This window comes from Rhinatrema bivittatum, chromosome 2 (genome assembly GCF_901001135.1).
Source record: "Rhinatrema bivittatum chromosome 2, aRhiBiv1.1, whole genome shotgun sequence".
Classification (NCBI taxonomy): Eukaryota; Metazoa; Chordata; class Amphibia; order Gymnophiona; family Rhinatrematidae; genus Rhinatrema; species Rhinatrema bivittatum.
Genome location: NC_042616.1, coordinates 159,977,005 through 159,999,627, shown reverse-complemented (window position 1 = coordinate 159,999,627; position 22,623 = coordinate 159,977,005). Strand labels below are relative to the sequence as shown.

The window sequence follows — 22,623 nt, the reverse complement described above, 5'->3', positions numbered from 1 at the left end:
AATATATCTCTATTCCTTGCTGACACAGGTAGATGGTACAGTTTATTCACTGAGGGAATCTCTCCCTCCTAGAATTTCAAAATTTCCGTGAAATATTTTTTTGAGTGTAATATAAGGAGTTCACCTACTATCTTAGGGAAGTTTTAAAAAATCTCAGATTTAAGTGTTTCGAATGGTTCTCCAAATGCTCCAACTTACATGAAACCACATTAATGTCCTTCACAACTTTAGCGTTACATTCTTGGGATTTCATCAATCCAGCTTCCACTATTTCCAGTGTTGACTTAATTTCCTCTAGCTTGGTGTCGTAAATGTCCAACTTATGATCAACAGTTTCTAATTTGTATTGAAACTCCCCAACCGACTTCACTAATGCTGCCATTAGGTCCCATATAGCTTCCAACATGATCTTTTCTGGCTTACTGGGCATCTGAAAGCGGGGACGCTGAAAAAACTCACCCACTTTCACCACAGGAGATATTCCGGCCAGTAGAACTTCCCCTTCAATGGCAGCTGTCGCTCCTTCCAAAACCTGTGTCTTCCTCTCCCGTGTCGGGGTCAACATGGAGGCGTAGAAGTCAAAACTTCCACTCCCGAAGATTCAAGGCACACTGGGGGCTGTAATGGAGCTTCGGCATCTTCTGCTCTCTGATCTCCTCCTGCTGGTGTCGCATTTGCCTCAACATGGCTCTGCGACACAGCTGCCTGAGAGTAGCAGGGGAAAGAAGCAATCTCGGGCAGACGAAGATCCGGGGGACTTAGTGACTTCTCCAGGTGAGACCAGCGCTCCCTCGTTGGTTCCCACAGCGGAGACTACGTCTCCCATTTCGAGTGTCTTTGCAGGTACGTAGGAAGTTATTAATCACTGAGTTGTAATAACCTACGATTCTGAAGGAAAGATTCAAAGCTTTCCTTTTCTTTTTTGCAGGCATTTTTTAAGAAAAAGTTACAAGTAACGGAGCTCAGCATTTCCGTGCCTGGCTCACACCATCTTGCCCCCTTGACATAGGTTTTCCGTGTCAGGGCTCTATCTGATGTCGCCCATGTGTTGGCCTATTAGGCTGTTGTACTTGGAGAACACCTGTTGCAGGTAAGCAAACTCTGCTAATAGTAGATAATGAAAGAGGAGAGCTAACAAAGGAGCGAGCACAGGAAAAGGATGAAATAAGCAATCAAAGCATTAAACTGGAGCTAGAGATACTAAAGCTGAAAAAACTGTTTTTTTATTTTTTTGTACTATATTGTACCCAACTTTCAAATAGGTACAATAGGGTGCCCAATTTTCAAGTAGCATTTTGAATGTGAAGAAAAAATGTCTTAAACCTCCATTTAAATGCATTAAATTGTTCCATTCTTTTTAAAAAGAAATTGATTTGTTTCTTTGAAGTTAGACATGTTGACCATCTCTGTCTTGCTGGTTATGTCCAAATATGTACACTTTCTCTAAACAAGATGCACAACTATGGTCGTAGGGGTTACAAATGGACCTGGTTTTCAAGATATCCACAGAATATTAATCTGGCATATTTGCATAGAATCATCTTAATTTGTGTAACTTGTTTACTTGAAAACTGGCCCTGTTAATGGCCTTCAATGACCAAAGTTGTGTATCTTGGCTGTATAAGTTGATGGTTTATGTAGTGATAGTAGTAGTTTGTCCCATGTGCTTATTGAACTGCTAGTACGTATTTTTATTCTATCATTTGCTCTGTGGTACTGGAGTGTAGGCATGATATAATTCTTTGTATGGCAGGTGCATGCTGAAAAGTTTAACATACTATATGCCTATCGAAACATTGCTCATCACATGATTTAACTGCTAATATATAATTGTTGATTATCAATGCGATGCAAAATCCTGGACTTCTCCAGGTATGAACCCTACCAGAAATTTGCTTCAAGTGGTGTCTGAGAGCACTGAAAACCTAAGAGCCTCAAGGAGTTCTAAATGGCTCCCATACCCCCAACTTGCCTGCTTTTGTTCTCCAACACCCCTTCCAATTTTCCTGGCTGCCTTACCCCCATTCCACCACCCAAAAAAAGAGAATCCTGGAGCCAGACCTCTGTAGTAGTGGAGAAATTTAGTGTTCACGTTACACAAAAAGTCTGTGAGAGACAACATTTTAAAATTCTAGTTTCTATTTCATCTCAGAGGGTGCTGTTGAGCATTTAAAGTTTTTGAAAGCTCCCCAGACATAGCTTATCTCAGCATATGAATTCAAACAAATTGGGGTAGAGTAGAGGGGTATTGCTTCTACGCTGATGCTGATAAATGGAGTAAGAACAGCAAGAAGAGACTGATCTCGTGGAGATTTTCAAAACAGGAGCCACTGCCCTAATGAGAGCAACCACAAGTATATTAAAAATATTTCTTTATTATATTTTTTAAAAGTATATGTACACAATGTAGGAAGATGGTCCATGACTTAGGATCAAAAAAGAAGCTGGAGGCAAGAAACAGGCAAGTTAATACTCTGCAGAATCCAGCTGTGCTGCAGCATATTCTTCCTTTGTAAACTGAGAACTTATGATACCTCATCAGTTTTGGTTTTTGGTATCCACTTTTCAAAATTCATGACTACAAGTTAAAATAGGAAAGATCCTAATGTACCCTTAAAAAAATCTATTAGCTGGAGTTCTGTCAGCATAAATTACAGAAATGTGAATTTTTTGTTGATTGTGTTAATGTTTTCATGCTTTTTTTTTCCCTTTTCCTGTTAGCATGAAGAAGATGGTAGAAATCAATTTTCTGTGTGTTCATAAAAAGCTGCGGTCGAAACGAGTGGCACCCGTACTGATCCGTGAAATTCACGAGGAGAGTAAACCTGGAAGGGATATTTCAGGCCGTGTACACGGCGGGGGTTGTCCCTTCCTAAGCCTGTGGCTACTTGCCGGTATTGCAGGCTCTACAGACCACCGCAAGAGTAGCCCCCAAAATTCCCACATGGGGCCCGATTTTGTTATAGGGCCTATGCAGTAGAAATATTTTGAAAACCAGACCGCATAGATCATGGAATCACACACTTGTGGGACAAGAGGTCCATTCAGCAACAGTTGTCCTCCATTGGTGGACTAAATGTGATGTCTGTATTTGGGGTGCTGTCAAGATGAATACATTCATTGCTAGTTTACAGCCCACCCATTCTTTCTCTCTCCCTCCTCCTAATTTCTGGAGCTGTGCTTTCACCTTTACATCTACCCATCCCATTTTTCTTGCTCTTTTCCCCACCTAGCCCCACATCTCCATTCTCTGACTCTTTCCTCCTCCCAGCTTTTCTATCTGGCTCTTTCACCCTCCGAGGTCTCCCCCAGCACCACCACTCACAGTTACATAATAAACAATGTCAGAAAAAGACTACCTGATTCTTCCAATCTGACTAGTTGTTCCTGCCCACACTAAGAATATATCCCAGCCATAGAACATGACTACTTGTAAAATATGTCTTTATCCTGGACAGTTTTTGTCATGATACTCCTTTGTCCCCTGCTTATCAGGCCAGACAAACCTGGCTACATAAGTGCCTATGTTCCCACTTGGACTTCAGCTGATCCTACCATACAGACCCAGTTGATTTATTCTCTGTTCCTGTTCAGCCACCCCATCTTCTGTTTTTTGTTGTTGGTTTGTTTTTTTTTTTGGGGGGGGGGGGGTTGCTCTTTCTTAGCCTCCCCAGATCCACAATTCCCCTCTTTCTGGCTTTTACTCCTTCCTAACACTTCTTTCTGATTTTCTCACATCTGCTCCCCCCTACAGACCCTTGTCTCTTTCTAGTCCTCTCACTACTCTCTGACAACATTGGGACAAAAAAAGTGCTGCTGCATTCCATGTTCCCACAGTTGGTCCTGCCTCCTTGCTGCTTTGTGCTCTGCACTTCCGATCTAACAGGAAGCATGTGTCGGAGAGAGAGTAGGAGATTTGGCTGCCATTAAGGACAGAGCGTGCAGTGGTTTTGTCCCCTGACTGCTGCTGCCGGCATTTGTGTTTCCACATCTGCATGGCTCCTGTTTCTCTTCTGGTCTCTGTGGAGGGCCATTTGAGAGGTACAGTCTGAAGGCCAAGAAATTTGCAAACTCTTACCATAGATAGTAAGGAGTAAATGCTATCCCTTTCCAGTGTATTTAATTTCAATTGCAACTATTCTGTGAAATTCAGAAGGGTATACACCAATCCACTTTTGAGTGCAGCATGAAAATTGACAAAATTTGACAGATATTAGCAGATGTTCAGCCATGGGTACTGTATGTAATTTATAACATTTTGAAGAACAAAAATCTGTGTTTTTAGTAATAAATTAAAACAACCTTTGGGCTACTTAGCTGGCTTAGTGGGGTAGAGCTTTGCATCAACAATGAGTGACCTAAAATTGATTTTCAGCTCTTGCTTCTTGAACCTTTTAGGGCAGGGAATGGTACTAGCAAATCACAGAAAGTGACTGTAGAGTAGGCTGCCACAAGAAGCACCATAGTAATGTTTTTTGCATAGAAGGTAATGTTTGGCAACAGAAAATAAAACTTACTGAGAGAGATTCTAGAGGTTCGGACTTGTTCTCTTTGTCCCATTGTACCCTGCTGCACAGCAGGTCCATACCAGAAAATACCTGTCCAAACACTTCTCTTCTGCTAGCTCATGCTACAAAACTGAAGAGGAAAGGGAGAAGCTGGGACACCTTGTGAATAACTTTCATCTAACTGTGTAATAGAAGACCCCTCTTTTCTATCCATAATGCTTAGTAGCAGCTTGTATATTCTTGGATATAGCTTGCATGAGCCAAAAAATAACTTCATCCTAATTGAACCACTGTCATAATAGCCAATTCTAAATTACTGTTCATTCACTATTTCACTGTAGTAATGAGTGTTTTCTCTTTAGTGCATATTTTATTTGAAAAATTTTCAGGTAACACTGTTTAAATTTAAACTAGCTATGACTTGCTATAGATATTATAGTAAGAATTCATGAATGGAACAAGTCCAAGTTGCATTTTAGAAAACTCCCCACAGTCTGGCACTCTGGGTTCCAGATTAATTAGTGCATTCCCAACAAGTACAAGTTCTGGAAGCATTGCACTCCCATAGGCAAATGGTACTTAGTGAAGAGTCATTTTCTCTTTTCAGCAGCTTCTTCCTGCCTTTTGTTACAAAGTCTTTAAAAAAAAAATAAATTTCTGAATCAGAGACCTACCAGATTCACATTCTGCTCTAGCTAAAGAAATGAACTGTTCTTTGCTGAGGACTTGATTACCTGCACGAGTACACCCTGTTTTGACTTTTTAAGTTGTATTTCATAGCCCCAGGTCTAAAAAAATATGAACCAGTATTCTTTCCAGAAACTTTCCTTAGAAGCAGCTTCTTGGAATATCGTAAACAACTTTGTTTAGTTTTGGAACATGCTAGTTAATTTGTGTTTTTGTAACTTATAACCATTCTAGTACAGTTTTTTTTATGATTATAGAAAAGGTGGGAGTTTGTGTGGGTTTTGTTCACCGCTTCGCTGGTATACCAGCTTTTCTCAACTTAATAGTGGGCTATAATTGTTCCGGAGAAGTGCTCTTCCAACGGAAGGGCCTGACATATACTTAATTGGGTGAGTGGGAGAATATAAGCTGGAAAGCTTCAGTGATAATTCTGAAGAGTAAGAACAATATAGGCTATTAAAATATTTTTGTCCTAGAACAAGCAGGATGGTAGTCCTCACATGCCGTCTTCAGATGGAGCCCAGCACAGAAAACGTTTGTCAAAGTTTCTAGAAACTTTGACAGGCACAGTGAGCATGCCCAGCATGTCACTATCCGTGCATCCACACAAGGTCCCTCTTCAGTCTTTTTTTCCACGCAGTGTTTGCCTTTCAGTAGTGAAGCTCTGCTCTTCATTCCTTTTTTCAAAGTATTTTCCGATTGATTTTCTGCCTTTTCTGTCCTTCCCACGGCACCGTAGGTGTAAAATTCTACATTGTTGCGGTTTATTCCTGGGGGTGTCACTCTCCAGTGGCTGCCTGCCATCCACTGCTCACTGGCTGTTTTTTATGACATCTGGTTTTCGATAATGCCCCCAATGCCTGCGGGCCATGCCTATCACTGCTCCGCATGAGGTTTGTATTCTCTGCCTGAGGGCGTCGCTTGACATCTGGGGGTGCACGCTCTGCGATTAGATGACCCCAAAGGCCGTCGCACCCAGCTGGATAAGATGGAGAAGCTTTTTAGACCCAAAATGTCTGATCCATCTACTCTGGCATCAGGGGGCATCAACACTGGGAGACCGTGGGGAGCCGTTAGATAGCACTGTCCCTTTCCACTCCTCTATTGGGACCCTCTCTCTCTCTAGAGGGCCATCTCCAGTGTCCTCACATTCCAAGCCATCCGGGATCTTCACCTTCCTCTGCGCCAGGGAAGGACCGGGCCAAGCATTCAGGGAAGTCCCGCAAGCATCATCACCGGTCGCTGTCTCTACATGGCACTGGGACAGGTGCGGCACCGGCGGGCGCCGACCAGCACCGAAGTGACCTCGACCTCTATCAGACCCGTGTGCCCCAGGCGTTCCCCACCGGTGACAGTGCTGGGCACCAAGCCTCCAAGGAGGCTCTGGAAACGCTGCCGCCTCCTCCTCCTCCTCCTCCTCCTCATTCCATCCTTTCTTCAATGAATTTTCAGGAGGAGTTGGATCGCAGGGTTCAGCTGGTGGTGCTATGAGCCCTACAGGGTATCGAGCCGCCATCAGAGCTGGTCCCCATGCCTGTACTGAAGCCTGTGCCATCTCTTGGTGACCCTGCTCAAGTGTCTAGTCATCTTTTTGGGCATACTACCGACATAGCCGGTGCCCGGGGTACCATCCGTGCACCAACAGCCACTGATGCCCTCCTCCAGAGCTATTCCCATCATCGGGTCCTCCAAGAAAGAAGAGTCGATTACGGCTGATGTTGCCCGTGGGGCCGCTAGTTCCCCAGTCCCGGGCCATAGAATTGTGGTGCCGACTGTACTCTCGATGCCCTTGGTGCCTAAACCAAGAGGCTTGGGCAGGGACCCTCCATGTCTGCCCCAAGGGGACCTTAGCGAGGAGGAGGCCCCTTATCATCCATGGGGGGATGATACCTCATAGTCCTCCTCAGATAACTCGGGCGACCTTCTCTCAGAACCGTCTCCGCTGGACGAGAGGCATAGGTCCCCTCCAGAAGACCTTTCCTTTGTGGGCTTTGTCTGGGCAGTGGCGGAAGCCATTCCTGTTTCAGCTCCTCGCTGAGGATCGCTTGCCCGGCACAAAATGCTGGAAGTCCTCTAGTTTGTGGATGCCCCAAAGGAAATAGTGGCGCTCCCAGTCCATGACATTTTTAAGGAGCTGGTGCTCAATCTGGGAACATCCCATGACCGTTCCTCCAGTCAGTCGGAAGGCGGATGCGATTTACAAATGTTTGGGTTTGAGAGGTGCCATCTCCCACATCAATCTGTTGTGGTGGAGTCTGCCCTCAAAAAAGCAAAGCGCTCCTGCACCCATGCCTCTGCTCCTCCAGGTCGAGAGCATAGAGCGTTGGATGCCCTGGGTAGAAAGGTCTACCAGGGAGCTATGCTCATTGTCCATATTGCCTCCTACCAGCTGTATATGACCCAATACAACTGGAACTTGAGGATGAAGTCCAGGAGCTGTCGGAGCGCCTGCCCCAGAAGCAGCAGGATGCCTTCTCGGCTGTGGTACAGCTGGATCTGGAGGTGGGTAAACACGAGATGAGATCCATCTATGATGTTTTTGAGATGGCGGCCAGGGTGGCAGCAGCGGGCATTGGAGCTCACAGAATGGCCTGGTTCCGTGCCTTGGAACTTTGCCCGGAGTTCCAAGAGAAGCTGGCAGATTTGCCTTGCATGGGGAGAATCTCTTTAGAGATAATGTCAGGGGCGCAGTGGTCCTGTTGAAGGACCACCATGAGACCCTTCAGCACCTTTCGTCCAGTACTTCTGACCAGTCATCCTGGGTCAGGAAATCCTCATGATAGGGCTCTAGGACAGTGGTTCTCAACTGGTGTGTCGCCAAGAACACACAAGTGTGTCGCCACACTTCCCGTTCCCCCGCTGACCCAGCTGCTCCCCCTCCCGAGCAAAATGGTCGTCCGCCTGGGCTTAAAATGCTGATAGCCCGGGCAGGACAGCTGGAGTCAGCGGCACCGGCATGCTCTCTTCTTCCCGCCCCCCACCCCGTGGCCCAGAAGAGGAAGTGGTGAGCAGATGGTGCATGCACGGGAAGAAGAGACCATGCTAGTGCAGGCAGCGTCGGCCGAAAGAAAAGGAGAGGCGCAGCCTGAGGAATGAGCTGCGTGGCTCGGAGAAAAAACAAAGAACGTCGTCAACCCCCGTGGTCGATGGGATCCCTTTCTCTGCGAGGGCTGAAAATGAAGTAGATTGCTGCTGCCTTTAGGGTTTAGAAGTGGAGGAGGCTGCTGCTGCCGCTAGTTTGGGGAGGGGGGAGAGTGAGTAAATGAGCAAGCATGTGTGTTTGAGATCCTGTGTGTTTGTTTGTGAGTGAGAGAGCCTGTACATGTGAAAGAGAGTATGTGTGTGATTGAGAGCTGGTTTAGGTGAGGGAGCATGTGAGTATGTGATTGAGAGCCTGTGTGTAAATGAGAGAAAGAGAGAGCATGTTTGTAAGCATGCAAATGAGTCTGTGTGTGAGAGAAAAAGACAGCATGTATGTGTGTGATTGAAAGCCAGTGTGTGTAAACCTGTGATTGAAAGCCAGTGTGTGTGTGTGTAATTAAGAGCCTATATAAGTGAGAGAGAAAAAGCACGTGTATTTGTGAGCGATTGAGAGCCAGTGTGAGAGAGAGAGGAGAAATTTGCAAGCAAACCATCCCCCCTCCTGCTAATTCAAAACAATCTTAGGGCATCTAGATATCAAAAGTCCCAGGTATGCAGAGCAAAAATTGTTTGTATCCTTATTTTCATTACTGGGTCTTTGTGTCTGCTATTTTGAAATATTTTATTGGTATCTAGAAATTTTTTATGAGTTTTTTAATTATTGGATATTTCATTCATCCACTGTTTGAAATAATCTGTTCTTTTTGTTAGTATGGTTTTACTGCTACTGATTTTATATTTCTTGATTGTTTTGTAAGGATGGGTGATGTTTCTTTTTTTCCTTTGTTGCACTGCATAAAGAGACTCTGGCTTGTTGCGGTTTCCAATTCAGTTTTTGTATGCATGCTTCTAGTTATGCGTTTTGGTCTTTATTCTTTGTTAGGTGAGGGTCAGCACATGTGATTCAGGTGAGGTTTTCTGCTGGCGTGTAATTTCTGTGTAGGGTTCTATAGCAGCCTGACTTGGTCCGTTTTCCTAATAGGATATGTATTGGTGTCTTAAGGCCTGGAATAATAAGAACATAAGAAATTGCCATGCTGGGTCAGACCAAGGGTCCATCAAGCCCAGCATCCTGTTTCCAACAGAGGGCAAACCAGGCCTCAAGAACCTGGCAATTACCCAAACACTAAGAAGATCCCATGCTACTGATACAGTTAATAGCAGTGGCTATTCCCTAAGTAAACTTGATTAATAGCCGTTAATGGACTTCTCTTCCAAGAACTTATCCAAACCTTTTTTGAACCCAGCTACACTAACTGCACTAACCATATCCTCTGGCAACAAATTCCAGAGCTTTATTGTGCGTTGAGTGAAAAAGAATTTTCTCCGATTAATCTTAAATGTGCTGCTTGCTAACTTCATGGAATGCCCCCTAGTCCTATTATTCAAAAGTGTAAATAACCGAGTCACATCAACTCGTTCAAGACTTCTCATGATCTTAAAGACCTCTATCATATCTCCCCTCAGCCATCTCTTCTCCAAGCTGAACAGCCCTAACCTCTTCAGACTTTCCTCATAGGGGAGCTGTTCCATCCCCTTTATCATCTTGGTTGTCCTTCTCCATCGCAACTATATCTTTTTTTGAGATGCGGCGACCAGAATTGTACACAGTATTCAAGGTGTGGTCTCACCATGAAGCGATAGAGGCATTATGACATTTTCCATTTTATTAACCATTCCCTTCCTAATAATTCCTAAGAACATAAGAAAGTGCCATACTGGGTCAGACCAAGGGTCCATAAAGCCCAGCATCCTGTTTCCAACAGTGGCCAATCCAGGCCATAAGAACCTGGCAAGTACCCAAAAGCTAAGTCTATTCCATGTTACCATTGCTAATGGTAACATGGAATAGACTTGGAATAGACATGGAATTTCTCAGTGGAAGGGATGTGGACAGTGGAGTGCCTCAGGGATCTGTATTGGGACCCTTACTTTTCAATATATTTATAAATGATCTGGAAAGAAATATGACGAGTGAGATAATCAAATTTGCAGATGACACAAAATTGTTCAGAGTAGTTAAATCACAAGCAGATTGTGATAAATTGCAGGAAGACCTTGTGAGACTGGAAAATTGGGCATCCAAATGGCAGATGAAATTTAATGTGGATAAGTGCAAGGTGATGCATATATTTATTTATTTAACAGTTTTTTATACCGACCTTCATAGTAAATTACCATATCGGATCGGTTTACAGATTAACAAAAGGGAAAAACAACAAGAGTAACAAATCCACGTAAACGAAAGATAACAATAAGTAGGAATAAGTCAAAAATTACATATAATTATATATAATTACATATAATTATATAGGGAAAAATAACCCATGCTATAATTACACAATGTGGGTTCCATATTAGGTGCTACAACCCAAGAAAGAGATCTAGGCGTCATAGTGGATAACACATTGAAATCGTCGGTTCAGTGTGCTGCAGCAGTCAAAAAAGCAAACAGAATGTTGGGAATTATTAGAAAGGGAATGGTGAATAAAACGGAAAATGTCATAATGCCTCTGTATCGCTCCATGGTGAGACTGCACCTTGAATACTGTGTACAATTCTGGTCGAGGAGGAGAAGTCCTCCTCGACCAGAAGTCTTGGAGGAGAAGTCCATTACCTGCTATTAAGTGAACTTAATAGCAGGTAATGGACTTCTCCTCCAAGAACTTATCCAATCTCTATTTCCTGTCTTTTAGCCAGTTTGCAATCCACGAAAGGACATCGCCACCTATCCCATGACTTTTTACTTTTCCTAGAAGCCTCTCATGAGGAACTTTTGTCAAACGCCTTCTGAAAATCCAAGTATACTACATCTACCAGTTCACCTTTATCCACATGTTTATTAACTCCTTCAAAAAAGTGAAGCAGATTTGTGAGGCAAGACTTGCCTTGGGTAAAGCCATGCTGACTTTGTTCCATTAAACCATGTCTTTCTATATGTTCTGTGATTTTGATGTTTAGAACGCTTTCCACTATTTTCCCTGGCACTGAAGTCAGGCTAACCGGTCCGTAGTTTCCCGGATCACCCCTGGAGCCCTTTTTAAATATTGGGGTTACATTTGCTATCCTCCAGTCTTCAGGTACAATGGATGATTTTAATGATAGGTTACAAATTTTTACTAATAGGTCTGAAATTTTCATTTTTTAGTTCCTTCAGAACTCTGGGGTGTATACCATCCGGTCCAGGTGATTTACTACTCTTCAGTTTGTCAATCAGGCCTACCACATCTTCTGGGTTCACCGTGATTTGATTCAGTCCATCTGAATCATTACCCATGAAAACCTTTTCCATTACGGGTACCTCCCCAACATCCTCTTCAGTAAACACTGAAGCAAAGAAATCATTTAATCTTTCCGTGATGGCCTTATCTTCTCTAATTGCCCCTTTAACCCCTCGATCATCTAACAGTCCAACTGACTCCCTCACAGGCTTTCTGCTTCGGATATATTTTTAAAAGTTTTACTGTCAGTTTTTGCCTCTACAGCCAACTTCTTTTCAAATTCTCAAAGCCTGTCTTATCAATGTCTTACATTTAACTTGCCAACGTTTATGCTTTATCCTATTTTCTTCTGTTGGTTCCATCTTCCAATTTTTGAATGAAGATCTTTTGGCTAAAATAGCTTCTTTCACCTCCCATTTTAACCTTGCCGGTAATCGTTTTGCCTTCTTTCCACCTTTCTTAATGTGTGGAATACATCTAGACTGTGCTTCTAGAATGGTATTTTTTAACAATGACCACGCCTCTTGGACATTTTTTACTTTTGTAGCTGCTACTTTCAGTTTTTTTCTAACAATTTTTCTCATTTTATCAGTTTCCCTTTTGAAAGTTTAGCACAAGAGCCTTGGATTTGCACACTGTTCCTTTTCCAGTCATTCCTAACATTCTGTTTGCTATTTTTTGACTGCTGCAGCACACTGAGCCGATTTTAAAGTATTATCCACTATGATGCCTAGATCTTTTTCCTGTGGTGGTAGCTTTAATATGGAACCTAACATCATGTAACTACAGCATGGGTTATTTTTTCCCTATATTCAACACCTTGCACTTGTCCACATTAAATTTCATCTGCCATTTGGATGCCCAATCTTCCAGTCTTGCAAGGTCCTCCTGTAATGTATCACAGTCCGCTTGTGATTTAACTACTCTGAATAATTTTGTATCATCCGCAAATTTGATAACCTCACTCGTCTTATTCCTTTCCAGATCATTTATGTATATATTGAAAAGCACCGGTCCAAGTACAGATCCCTGAGGCACTCCACTGTTTACCCTTTTCCACTGAGAAAATTGACCATTAATCCTACTCTCTGTTTTCCTGTCTTGTAATCCACGAAAGGACATCGCCTCCTATCCCATGACTTTTTAGTTTTCGTAGAAGCCTCTCATGAGGGGACTTTGTCAAACGCCTTCTGAAAATCCAAATATACTATATCTACCGGTTCACCTTTATCCACATGTTTATTAACCCTTCAAAAAATGAAGCAGATTTGTTAGGCAGTAAATCCATGTTGACTGTGTTCCATTAGATCATGTCTTTATACATGCTCTACGATTTTGATCTTGAGAATAGTTTCCACTATTTTTCCCGGCACTGAAGTCAGGCTCTCACTGGTCTATAGTTTGTGTGCCTTTTCTTAGATAAGGTGGTTACTGTTACGTGCTGGAAATTGGTGCTGTTTTGGTGTGGGATGTTTACTGTTTATGCAATTTCTGTTCAGACAGAATATGTATCTTTTTCTTGTGTTATTCTTAATAATAAAAATAATACTGGACCTATATTTTTTATTTCCGTCATAAATTGTAATGAGCAGTGTGTCACACATGTGAGTGTGATCTGTCAGGTGTGTCACGATGGGGAAAAAGGTTGAGAACCACTGCTCTAGGAAGTCCTATCACCAGAGGAAATATTTATTTATTTGTTTTTATATACCAACATTCGATCGAGATATCACATCGGTTTACATGTAACTGAACAAAAATAAGGCAGAAGCTGTGCATGCTATGCACAGTGGAAAGGGACAGCCTTGCCCCAGGCAATAGTGGGCCCTCAGGACTCAACCAGCCCCCCTCCAACAAAGCCCCGCTATGGGGTTTTTGACTGGGAGCAGGGGAGCATTAGCCAGGCTGCCGTACCCCAGGTGCCCTGCCCTCCAGGTTGGGGGCAGGCGGCATCTTTTTGAGGACCACTGGCCCCACGTTACCTTGAACCAGTGAGTTCTTCTCTTCATCATTCACTAAGGGTACAGGCTAAACTTCAGGGATGTCCCCTGCGGGACCGTCTCCCATATCTATCGTGGGCCTCGTCTGTTCATCAGGAAATACTGTGGACAGAGAGCTCCACCCTTCTAATGGCCAGTTTGTGTGGGTTTTTGTTCACCACTTCGCTGGTATATCAGCTTTTTCTCAAATTAATAGTGGGCCTATAATTGTTCTGGAGAAGTGGTCACCTGGGAATGTTAATGCTTCCAACGGAAAGGCCTGACATGATATACTTAATGGGGTGAGTGGGAGAATATAAGCTGGAAAGCTTCAGTGATATATTCTGAAGAGTAAGAACAATATAGGCTATTAAAATATTTTGTCCTAGAATAAGCCATTTTCGACAGCAGGCCCTTCCATCTGGAACAGTATCCCATCAAACCTCAGACTGGAGCCATGCCTATTAACTTTCAGGAAAAGACTTAAAACCTGGCTCTTTCTCCAAGCCTTCCCTGAACCACCAGACAATCACTAGCTGGCCTTCTTTCTTACCCAGCCTTCTTTCTTACCCAGCCTGTCACTCCGTTTCTCAAAGAAAAAATAAATGGTCTCTTAGACTTCAGATTAAAGCACCGTTCTTAAGTTTGTAACTTGTACTCTACGGTAAAATTACTTTACTGGCCTTTTCTTCTTTCCAGCTTGTTGCAAGCTTCCAAGTTCCCGCCCCCTGTTGATTGTAACTTTGACTTATTCCTGCTTTGGTTATCTTTCGTTTACGTGAATTTGTTACTCTAGTTTTTCCCTCTGTTAAACTGTAAAACCGATCCGATATGGTAATCTACTATGAAGGTCGGTATATAAATTGTTAAATAAATAAATAAATAAATCATTATGGAGCCAGGCACAGAAAACTTTTGTCAAAGATTTCCCTCTGAGCCCTGTCCCTCTGCGCCAATGGGGGGTGAGGGTTCTACTCTTGGTATTTCTGATACCAAAGAGAACAAGGGGGCTTTTGCCCTCTTTTCGACCCTAAGAGTCTTGAACAAGTTTTTTCAAAGAGAAATGTGGTCTCTTTGGGGCACCCTGATCCCACTCCTTCAAAGACGAGACTAGCTGTGCTCACTTGAATTAAAAAATGCCTGCGCCCACATCTAGATCTTCCCTGGTCACAGGAAGCATCTCAGATTCCTTGTGGGCAAGGAAAAACTTTCAGTACAGTGTGTTGCCATTTCAGCCTTGTGACAGCCCCTTCAGGTTTTCACCAAGTGCCTGGCAGTTGTGGGGGCGCACCTCCGCCATCAGGGTGGTGCACATGTTCCCCCCTACCTGGCTGACTGGCTGGTCAAGAGCAACACTCAGCAGGGTGCGCTCTGACCACAGGGGTGCTGCAGTCTCTAGGGTTTTGTGATCAATTACCCCACGTCCCATCTCAGCCCATTGACACACCTGGGCTTCATCGGGGCCAGACTGGACACTGCTCAAGCTAGGGCATTCTGCCTCATGATTGAGCATGTGCCCTGTCATCCCTTGCAAGTTTGGTCCACAGACGCCAGCAAGTTTCAGCACACCTGTTGCTTCACTTTCTGGGTCACATGGCATATTTGGCCATGTTACCTCCTTGGCCAATCTGTGCACGCGCAGAGCACAGTGGACACTGTGGTCTCAGTGGGCGCAAGTGACCCAGGACCTCCGTGCACGTGTAGCCCCTTCAGGTCTCCCTATCTTGGTGGGAGGATCTGTCCAATCTGGAGCAGGGGGGTTCTGTTTCAAGTTCCCCCGATCCAGATCATACTGACCACCAGTGTCTCCCACCTGGGTTGGGGGGTGCATGTAGACAGCCTCTGCACGCAAGGTTGCTGGTCAGCTCAGGAGTCTCAATGCCAGATCAACTTCCTGGAGCTTCGGGCGATCCGTTATACTCTTTTTGGGCATTTCAGAATTGCTTATCCCACAAAGCGATCCTGATCCAGACAATCAGGTGGTGATGTGGTACATAAACAGGGGCACTGGCTCATTCTTCCTGTCAAGAGGAGGTACAGATATGGGCCTGGGCTCTGTCTCAAGACATGCTCCTGCAAGCAATGTACCTAGCAGAGACAGAGAACGTGGTTGTAGACCATCTGAGTCGGGTGTTCTGACTGCACAAGTGGGAGCTTTATCCAGCAGTGGCGGACTGGGTCTTCCGCCTATGGGGAACCCCGGACGTGGACCTCTTTGCCTCCTCTTGCAACTTCTCCCTGTACAGGGCAGACTGACTACCAGCCTCGGACACTTTTGCCCACCATTGCGGCAAGGGGCTTCTGTATAAGAGCATAAGAACATGCCATACTGGGTCAGACCAAGGGTCCATAAAGCCCATCATCCTGTTTCCAACAGTGGCCAATCCAGGCCTTAAGAACCTGACAAGTACCCAAAATCTAAGTCTATTCCATGTTACTGTTGCTAGTAATAGCTGTGGCTATTTTCTAAGTCAACTTAGAAACATATAGAAACATAGAAATGACGGCAGAAGAAGACCAAATGGCCCATCCAGTCTGCCCAGCAAGCCACGCAGTTCATCCATTTATTTATTTATTTATTTTTCCCACCCTTTTTCTCCCTCCCATCCATCACTATTGGCTTCCAGCACCCTCCGGCCCCAACTCCCTTCCACCCCTCCACCATGCAGAGAGCAGCGCCGTATCCGCATCCCAGTGATCATCCAGCTCAATCAGGGGTAGCAAACCGCCGCAACCAGCAGGCCACACCCCCTGCCCCATATTCTTACCCACCCCTGCTTTGTTTGTTTGTTTCTTGTTTTTGTTTTTTTTGGAGATGGCAGCCCTCCGTGAAGGCGGAACACCAAACCACTGGCATCCCGCTCCGTGAATGCCTCTGTGGCTACTGCCGCTCCGTGCAGTGTTTTGCTGCCTGAAGGTGGAACACCAACTACTGGCCACTGGCATCCCGCTCCGTGAATGCCTCTGTGGCTACTGCCGCTCCGTGCAGTGTTTTGCTGCCTGAAGGTGGAACACCAACTACTGGCCACTGGCATCCCGCTCCGTGAATGCCTCTGTGGGCTACTGCCGCTCCGTGCAGTGTTTTTGCTGCCTGAAGGTAATGGCAGGTAATGGACTTCTCCTCCAAGAACATATCCAATCCTTTTTTAAACACAGCTACACTAACTGCACTAACCAGATCCTCAGGCAACAAATTCCAGAGTTTAATTGTGCATTGAGTGAAAAAGAACTTTCTACAATTAGTTTTAAATGTGCCACATGCTAACTTCATGGAGTGCACCCTAGTCTTTCTATTATCCGAAAGAGTAAATAACCGATTCACATTTACCCATTCTAGACCTCTCATGATTTTAAAAACCTCTATCATATCCCCCCTCAGCCGTCTCTTCTCCAAGCTGAAAAGTTCCCCTAACCTCTTTAGTCTTTCCTCATAGGGGAGCTGTTCCATCCCCTTTATCATTTTGGTCACCCTTCTCTGTACCTTGTCCATCGCAACTATATCTTTTTTGAGATGCGGCGACCAGAATTGTACATAGTATTCAAGGTGCGGTCTCACCATGGAGCGATACAGAGGCATTATGACATTTTCCGTTTTATTCACCATTCCCTTTCCAATAATTCCCAACATTTTGTTTGCTTTTTTGACTGCCACAGCACACTGAACCGATGATTTCAATGTGTTATCCACTATGTCGCCTATATCTTTCTTGGGTGGTAGCTCCTAATATGGAACCTAACATTGTGTAACTATAGCATGGGTTATTTTTCCCTATATGCATCACCTTGCCCTTACCCACATTAAATTTCATCTGCCATTTGGATGCCCAATTTTCCAGTCTCATAAGGTCTTCCTGCAATTTATCACAATCTGCTTCTGATTTAGCTACTCTGAACAATTTTGTACCATCTGCAAATTTAAATACCTCACTTGTCATATTTCTTTCCAGATCATTGATACACATATATTGATAAAAATATTTATCCTCCACTTCTGCTGGTAATGAAGACTCTTGAAGCTTCAGCAGGACAAGGGGACCATGATCCTAGTGACCCCTTATTAGCCAAGACAGGTCTGGTTCCCACTCCTGTGGGATCTGTCGATCAGAGATCCTATCAGGCTGGGGACCTCCCCTGATCTGATTACGCAGGATCAAGGCAGGCTGCGCCATCCAAACCTTATGTTAACTTTGGCCTGGATGATGAGTCTAGTCCTGCGGTCCCTTGACCTCTCTGACATATCTCAGGTACTGCTAGCTTCCAGGAAGCCTTCCATCAGAAAGTCTTACAGTCTAAAGTGGAATAGGTTTTCCATCTGGTGCGAGGGTCAAGGCTTAGATTCATTAGCCTGCCCCACTCTAAAGTTGCTGGACTATTTGTGGCACCTCTTGGAGGCTGGGTTGAAAACCAATTCAGTCAGCATACACCTGAGTGCCATCAGTGCTTACCATCAGGGTGTTGGTGGTACATCCATCTCTGTGCAGCCCATGGTAGGACAGTTTGTGTGGGGTCTGCTTCAGTTTGAAGCCTCCCCTTGGGCCTCCCGTTGTGTCCTGGGACCTCAATGTGGTATTGGTGCAGCTCACGCGTAATCCTTTCGAGCCTCTGCACTCCTGTGATCTGAAGTTCCTCCCTGGAAGGTTCTCTTTCTGGTGGCATTCACTTCAGTACGCGGGGTTAGTGAGCTTTAGGTTTTGGTGATGTAACCGCCCTACACGAAATTCTTCCATGATAGGGTAGTTTTATGTACGCATCCTAAGTTCCTGCCTAAGGTGGTGACTGATTTTCAACTCAGTCGATTATTCTGCCCACCTTTTTTCAGAGGCCTCATTCACACCAGGGGGAATGGGCTCTGCTAGTTTGGATTGCAAGAGTGACTTAGCGTTCTATCTGGAACGCACAGCAGGTCATAGACAGTCCATGCAACTCTTCATATCTTTCGATAGAAATAGATTGGGAGTTGCGGTGGGCAAGCAAACTCTGTCAAACTGGCGGATTGTATCTCCTTTTGCTATGCGCAGACGGGCCTTCAGCTTGGAGACCGTGTCAAAGCTCACTCTGTGAGAGCTATGGCAGCATTGATAGACCACTTGTGGGCAGTTCCCATTGCTGAAATCTGCAAGGCTGCGACGTGGAGTTCCCTATACACATTCGCTGCCTACTACTGTTTGGACAAGGATGGTTGGCACAACAGTAGCTTCGGCCAATCTGTCCGTCACAATCTCTTCTAGCCTTAAACCCAGCTCTCCCTGCCTAGGGCCCATTGTTAGGGTTCAGGCTGCCTCCCTCTGTTGCCAGCATCACCATAGTTTCTTGTGCCCGTTGGCATCCAGTCAGGTGCTGTTAATCGTTGCTGTTTCCAGGAGCAGCCTGTAGCTTGGTATTCACCCACATGTGCGGAGTACCATCCTGCTTGTCCTAGGAGAAAGCAGAGTTGCTTACCTGTAACAGGTGTTCTTCTAGGACAGCAGAATGTTAGTTCTCAGGAAACCCACCTGCCACCCCGTGGAGTTGGGTTCTCCTGTGTTTTGTTTTATTTTTCGCTTGTTAATTTTATGTTACGAGACTAAAGAGGGCCCCCTTGTGGATGCACGGATAGTGGCATGCTAGGCATGCTCAGTGTGTCAGTTAGTTGCTATGCATGCTCAGTGTGCCAGTTAGTTTTCTGTGCCGGGCTCCATCTGACGATGTCACCCACATATGAAGACTAACATCCTGCTGTTCTAGGAGAACACCTGTTACAGGTAAGCAACTCTGCTTTCCATTGTTACCCATGTGGTATTTTTAGTAACAGGCTGCAGAATCATTGCAGTACACTCCACTTGACACTTTTGTAAAGATTAAAAATTCAGATTTCCATCAAGAGTTGCTGTTGAGCTATGCTCCTCTGCTTCTCTGTAGTTGCTCTCATGCTCTGCCAGAGCAGAAGGTTAGATGGGAAAGTGAATGGAGTGTCTATATCTGTTGCTATTAAACAGTACAGAAAGGTGATTCTATGCCAAACTTCCTTTCCTTCTAATGATGAGCCTCTTTTTCCATTGACAAGCAGGACAAGTATTGACCATACAATTGGTGATCTCATTCAATAGCACCAACCACATACAAACAGTGCAAGTAGTATACTTAAATAGAAATCTCAAACCAAAAAGAACTTCAAGAAATCTTTCTCAAAACACCATTTTAAATTCATCTTTTTTGAAAATGAATAAAGGGTATCAGCAAGCCTGACATGCGAGACTAAACAAAACATCTGTCTCCATTGGTCTTCGATTATGTACCCAGTTCAATTTATTTTTCTTTTTTTGTATATAAAATCTAAAGACACTAACCAGTCTTTCAAATTGTTCCAAATATCCAAAAAGTGAATTAACAGTTCTTGTCCAACTTTAACTAATGCAATAACCTACCCAACATTAGCTGATGTTTTGTCAGAACACTGACTGCTTCAGGAGTGAAAACATTTTTTAAAATGCTTAGCTTGAAAAGGTATTTTCAACTCTAACGCTGTCATCTCAATCTGTTATCACAAGCTGACACCATCTTGTGTCTTTTATCGTTCCTGCATTACAACTGGAACATGATGTCAAAAGCATCTGCTGGTATACAAAGAGTAGTGTTAACCACAATATATAAAATCTCTCATGGTGGCACAATCATACTTAGATGTAAATTAATTTCCTAAATGCATATCTTCAAAAATATGGAGGAATTCAAGGCAATAAGCCACCCTAGGAACTGCTGTGCATTGATTTTTTTTTTTAGGCAACTCTGGAGTAATTGAAAAATCATTCCTTAGTTGATGTGAAGATTATGCTACATATCTCTTATGCAGAGAACAATTTTGGTTTCATTATTTGCATACTATCTTTCTTATAGGATTGAACTCTGAGTTGGAATTGTCTTTTTTTTTTTTTTTTTATAATCATATAAGCTCAGTCTTATGAACCATGAACTTTGTATTACTAGAAGTGTTCAGACATTCCATGTGGGATAAACACTCACAAATGCAACATAATATTGGTTTAGAAGCCATGTTTGTGACCATGTTTTCTTCATAAAGTGATTTTGATGTGTTAACTGTTTGTAATTCGTGCCATTGTATCTGCTAACAATATAGGAAATTCATTTACATCTAAGTATGATTGTGCCACCGTGAAAAATTTTATATAATGTGGTTAACACTGCTCTTCGTATACCAGCAGATGCTCTTAACTGTTTTTGATGTCTACGTTTGTAGTGACGACATGTTCCGGTCGTGATGCAAGAAGGATAAAAGACACAAGATGGCCTCAGCTAGTGATGACAGGATGAGATGCTGGCATCCTAGTTGAAAATGCCTTTTCAAGCTGTTTATTGTTTTTACTCCTGAAGCAGTCAGTTAAAGTTACATAAGAACTGTTCACTTTTTGGACATTTGGAACAATTTGAAAGACTGCTTAATGTCTCAGATTTTATATACAATAAAATAAATAAATAAAAATTGAATTGGGTTCATGATCAAGAAGACAGACAGATGTTTTGTTTGGTCTCATGTGTCAGGCTTTCTGATATCCTTATTCATTTTCAGAAAAGATGAATTAAAAATGGTGTTTTGAGAGAGATTTCTTGGAGCTCTTTTTAGTTTGAGATTCAAAAGCACCAAGACACAGTGCTCTCAGAGTTCAGAAAGACCAAGGAGGTATTTATGCGCATGCACACGTGTTCCTACATAGCTGACACCACCACATATGTCTCTTTTTTTTTTTTTTCTTTCTTCTGCTAATATGAAAGGCTGTATTCTTGTGTTCTCAAAAATTACAGCTGCTAGTAGTTGCAGTTGTTTCTCTAGGGAGTTTTTTCTTTATTTCATTCACAAGTCATCTAAAAAAAAAAAAAATATATATATATACAGTGTGCCCGGGTACACCTCCCTGGTGGCTCCCCAAAACGGGCACTGACAGCAGATACTGGACCGAAGAAGCCACATAGGCCTTTACCCATCTCAAAAGGGAGTCTTAAGGGACCCTTGCCTCCACCACCCAGATCCATCAAGACCCTTCATTGTAGAAATAGATGCCTTTATTGGAGTAGGGGCTGTCCTCGCTCAACACAATGATCAAGGGACCCTCACGCCATGCTTTTTCTTTTCTAAAAAGTTCACGCCTCCAGAAAATATTTATACAATTGGAGATCGTGAATTGCTGGCTGTGAAACTAGCACTAGAAGAAACAGATCACAAGAACCTGGAATACCTTCCACAGGCCCAGCGTTTAAACCCTTGGCAGGTCATTTTTCAACCACTTTGACTTTGAACTATGATACTGACCAGCAGCGAAGAATAAACAGACTAATGCCCTTTCTCAGTCCTTAGAGATGGAAGAGTCCCCAGAATCTCCTCGCTACATCATTGACCCATCAAAAATTGTGGTTGCAGCAGCTGGGTTAGTCCTGCCGGGGAAAACCATCATTCCCAAATGACTCCGAGAAAGGGTACGCAAGTGGGCCCATAACTCTTACCTGGCAGGGTACCCAGGAATTGCTAGGACACAAACTGGTGGCCTGAAGTGAAAAACGATGTGTGATGTTATGTGGAGTCATGCCTCAATTGTGCTATGCATAAGAGCTTCCATGCTCACCCTTGGGGCTGTTAGAACCATTGCCAGCCCCCGAGAAACCCTGGATCCATTTGGCCATTGACTTCATCACTGACCTTCTCCTCTCTAATGGCTATACAACCATCTGGGTAGTGGTGGACTGCTTCTCCAAGATGGCCCACTTCATACCTCTTCCCGGCCTTCCTTCTGCACTGGAACTGCCATGTGTTTCGTTCAGCACATCTTTTGCTTATATGAATTAACCTTTCATATTCTCTTGGATCATGGGGTACAGTTCACAGCCTGATTTTGGATGAGCCTTTGATTAAAAAAAATAAAAATAAAAAAATCAGAATTATCTTGGACTTCACCTCAGGTCCAGGCAAAAGTCAGAACACGAAAAGTCAGCCCAAGGAGGGAGAAGGCAGGCAGGAGGCAAGGCTGAATGAGATAAAGGAGAGGAATAAGGCAAGGCAGGCTGGAATAAGACCAGGCTGGGCAGGCTAGAACGAAGGGA

General features: G+C 43.8%; 1 protein-coding gene across 1 annotated transcript in view; it reads left to right on the top strand.

Annotated features, from left to right (window-relative positions):
* The window catches only part of NMT2 (N-myristoyltransferase 2), a 188,454-nt gene that overhangs the window by 96,866 nt on the left and 68,965 nt on the right, over nucleotides 1-22,623 (top strand). Inside the window, 3 exon segments of the mRNA XM_029588818.1 lie at nucleotides 2,722-2,809; nucleotides 2,811-2,867; nucleotides 2,869-2,894. Coding sequence (XP_029444678.1) covers nucleotides 2,722-2,809; nucleotides 2,811-2,867; nucleotides 2,869-2,894 — 171 coding nt within the window.